This window comes from Centruroides vittatus, unplaced genomic scaffold, assembly GCF_030686945.1.
Source record: "Centruroides vittatus isolate TY-2023 unplaced genomic scaffold, ASM3068694v2 contig_911, whole genome shotgun sequence".
Classification (NCBI taxonomy): domain Eukaryota; kingdom Metazoa; phylum Arthropoda; class Arachnida; order Scorpiones; family Buthidae; genus Centruroides; species Centruroides vittatus.
In genome coordinates this window covers 1110851-1112807 of record NW_027122600.1, presented here as the reverse complement: position 1 = coordinate 1112807, position 1957 = coordinate 1110851, and the positions used below count along the sequence as shown (strand labels likewise).

The 1957-nt window shown below is 35.8% G+C and overlaps 1 protein-coding gene across 1 annotated transcript; it reads right to left on the bottom strand.

Moving 5' to 3' along the window:
• Window positions 1-402: 402 nt before the first annotated feature.
• Window positions 403-1538, bottom strand: LOC136984289 (cuticle protein 10.9-like). The gene is made up of 3 exons (XM_067281217.1): window positions 1385-1538; window positions 1111-1248; window positions 403-1034 (listed from the first exon to the last, which is right to left on the bottom strand). Exons 1-3 carry the CDS (start codon window positions 1391-1393, stop codon window positions 678-680), a joined length of 504 nt encoding a protein of 167 aa, XP_067137318.1. The 5' UTR covers window positions 1394-1538; the 3' UTR covers window positions 403-677.
• Between the last annotated feature and the right edge of the window lie 419 nt (window positions 1539-1957).

Genomic DNA, 1957 nt, shown 5'->3' with positions numbered 1-1957 from the left:
TTTTTTTAACTTGTATTTTATAAATTTCATTGTCTGCATAACCTACTTTAACATATTTTTACCGTGATAAAACAAATTACTTTTTTTTATAATAATAATAATCATAATAGTTTTGACCTTTCTATCACGATTCTCTTTAACAAGCTTAGGTTAATATCAATACTTTTATGTATTGTTTATGTGTATCTTATGCCACTTTCTAGCTCTTTTTAAAGTAAAATAGTATAAAATTCAGGCAAACCTTTTGCTTGTTTAATTAAATAATCGAATTTTAAACGTTAAATTTAAAGATTTATTCATAAAATTCAATAATTTAAATATTCGTGAATTAAATTATAAATACATTAAAATTAAAATGTTAGTAATATCTTAAAGGGTGTTAATTATAGAACTGAACACAGATTTTCACTAACAATCAATTTTTTTTCTTTTTAATGGTAATGCAACAAAACAAGTGCTTTACACAGTTAATATTTCCAGGCGACTTGACAAATTACATACATAATGCGAAATCCCGAAATGCCTCATACCTACAGCAGCAGAAACGCTAATGTAATACCCCTTTAAAGATGGCATCTTGTAGACATTGTGCGTACAACTCGCATAATGCCCTCCGATGAGGATTCAGCTTTCTTCCTGAAGAGATATGTAGCAGGAACTATTTCGACCCTACTTTTTTAATATGCTGGCCTTCTGATTCCTCCTGATGGTGGTCTTCTATGTGAACTTGGGGGTGGAACGTATCCACCTCCAGGTTTGGTATATCTCTCTTGAAGACCGGCTGGAGGTGGTTGGGCGTCGATGCTGACGTCAGCTGGGTTGTCTGCGCCTACACCCGGTTCGTTAGTGCGAATGGTGGCTCTAAATCCATAAGAATCTGCAATGTAATCCACGTTTCTGTATACTCCATTGGCGTCGTAGTAGCCGTAAGTTCCTTTTACGGCTCCGTTCTGGTCACCCGTTTCTTGACGGTACTGCTGATTGCCAAAGCCATCATCTATGTTGTAATTGAATTGGTAGGGTTGAGGAGGGTACTGCAATGCATAAAAACAATTTTAGAGATCCTGCGATAGTAAAGCAACACGTTGCTATGTAAATTTACTCTCATACGTTCTCATCTGGGCGAAAACGTCCGGGTTGAGGAGGTCTATAACCCCCGCCAACATTAGTTGCCGCTGCTGGTTGATAGGTATCACCGTAAGGGCTTCTAGCCGATGCGCAGATTACAGTGGCTAAAATAAGGCAAATCTATAAAAAAAAAATTAAATTATTACTCTAAATCCTGCTTTAAATTTAATTCATAATTACATTTGGAGCACGATTAAAGTTAAACCTGGATTTGGAGCACGGTTTAAACTTAGTTTTAAGTTTAAAATTCGCTTACCCAAAACATCTTTTAAGGGTGAAGTATCGAATTGCACAAATCCTCAAATTTTCGAGAAGACAGACTGATGCTTCTAGTGATGAGTAGCACTTTATATAGGGCTCGGATGACGCAGGTATCATCATTACCGCCTTCGTTTTAGGGATGGTTTTCTGGAATGAAAGGGGGAAGAACCATCTCCCCATGTTGGAAAACTGGGTGACAGTTCAGTTTACTTTCCCCCCCGCAAGGTATACGTCATGTTGAAGACACGCCTGTGTCTGCGCACGTCTAGAGACTTATGCGATATCCAACGAATGTAGGCCATTTGGTGAGGTATGTGAGAATTGGAGAAAGTTTTCTCTTCCAGATAACTAACCAGTTTTTCTTCATATATATCCTTTTACAAGTAATAACACGCTTAATCTAATGTCTCGGGAAGATAAAAGCGCATACAAAGTCCCAAATAAAAACTATTTTCTTCATTATTTTATGATTTTTATCAATATTCTATGCACGATTTAAGCAATGTTATTGTGATTAATTTAATTTTAATATGCTTAAATTACTAAATTTATACCGTATAAATTTATT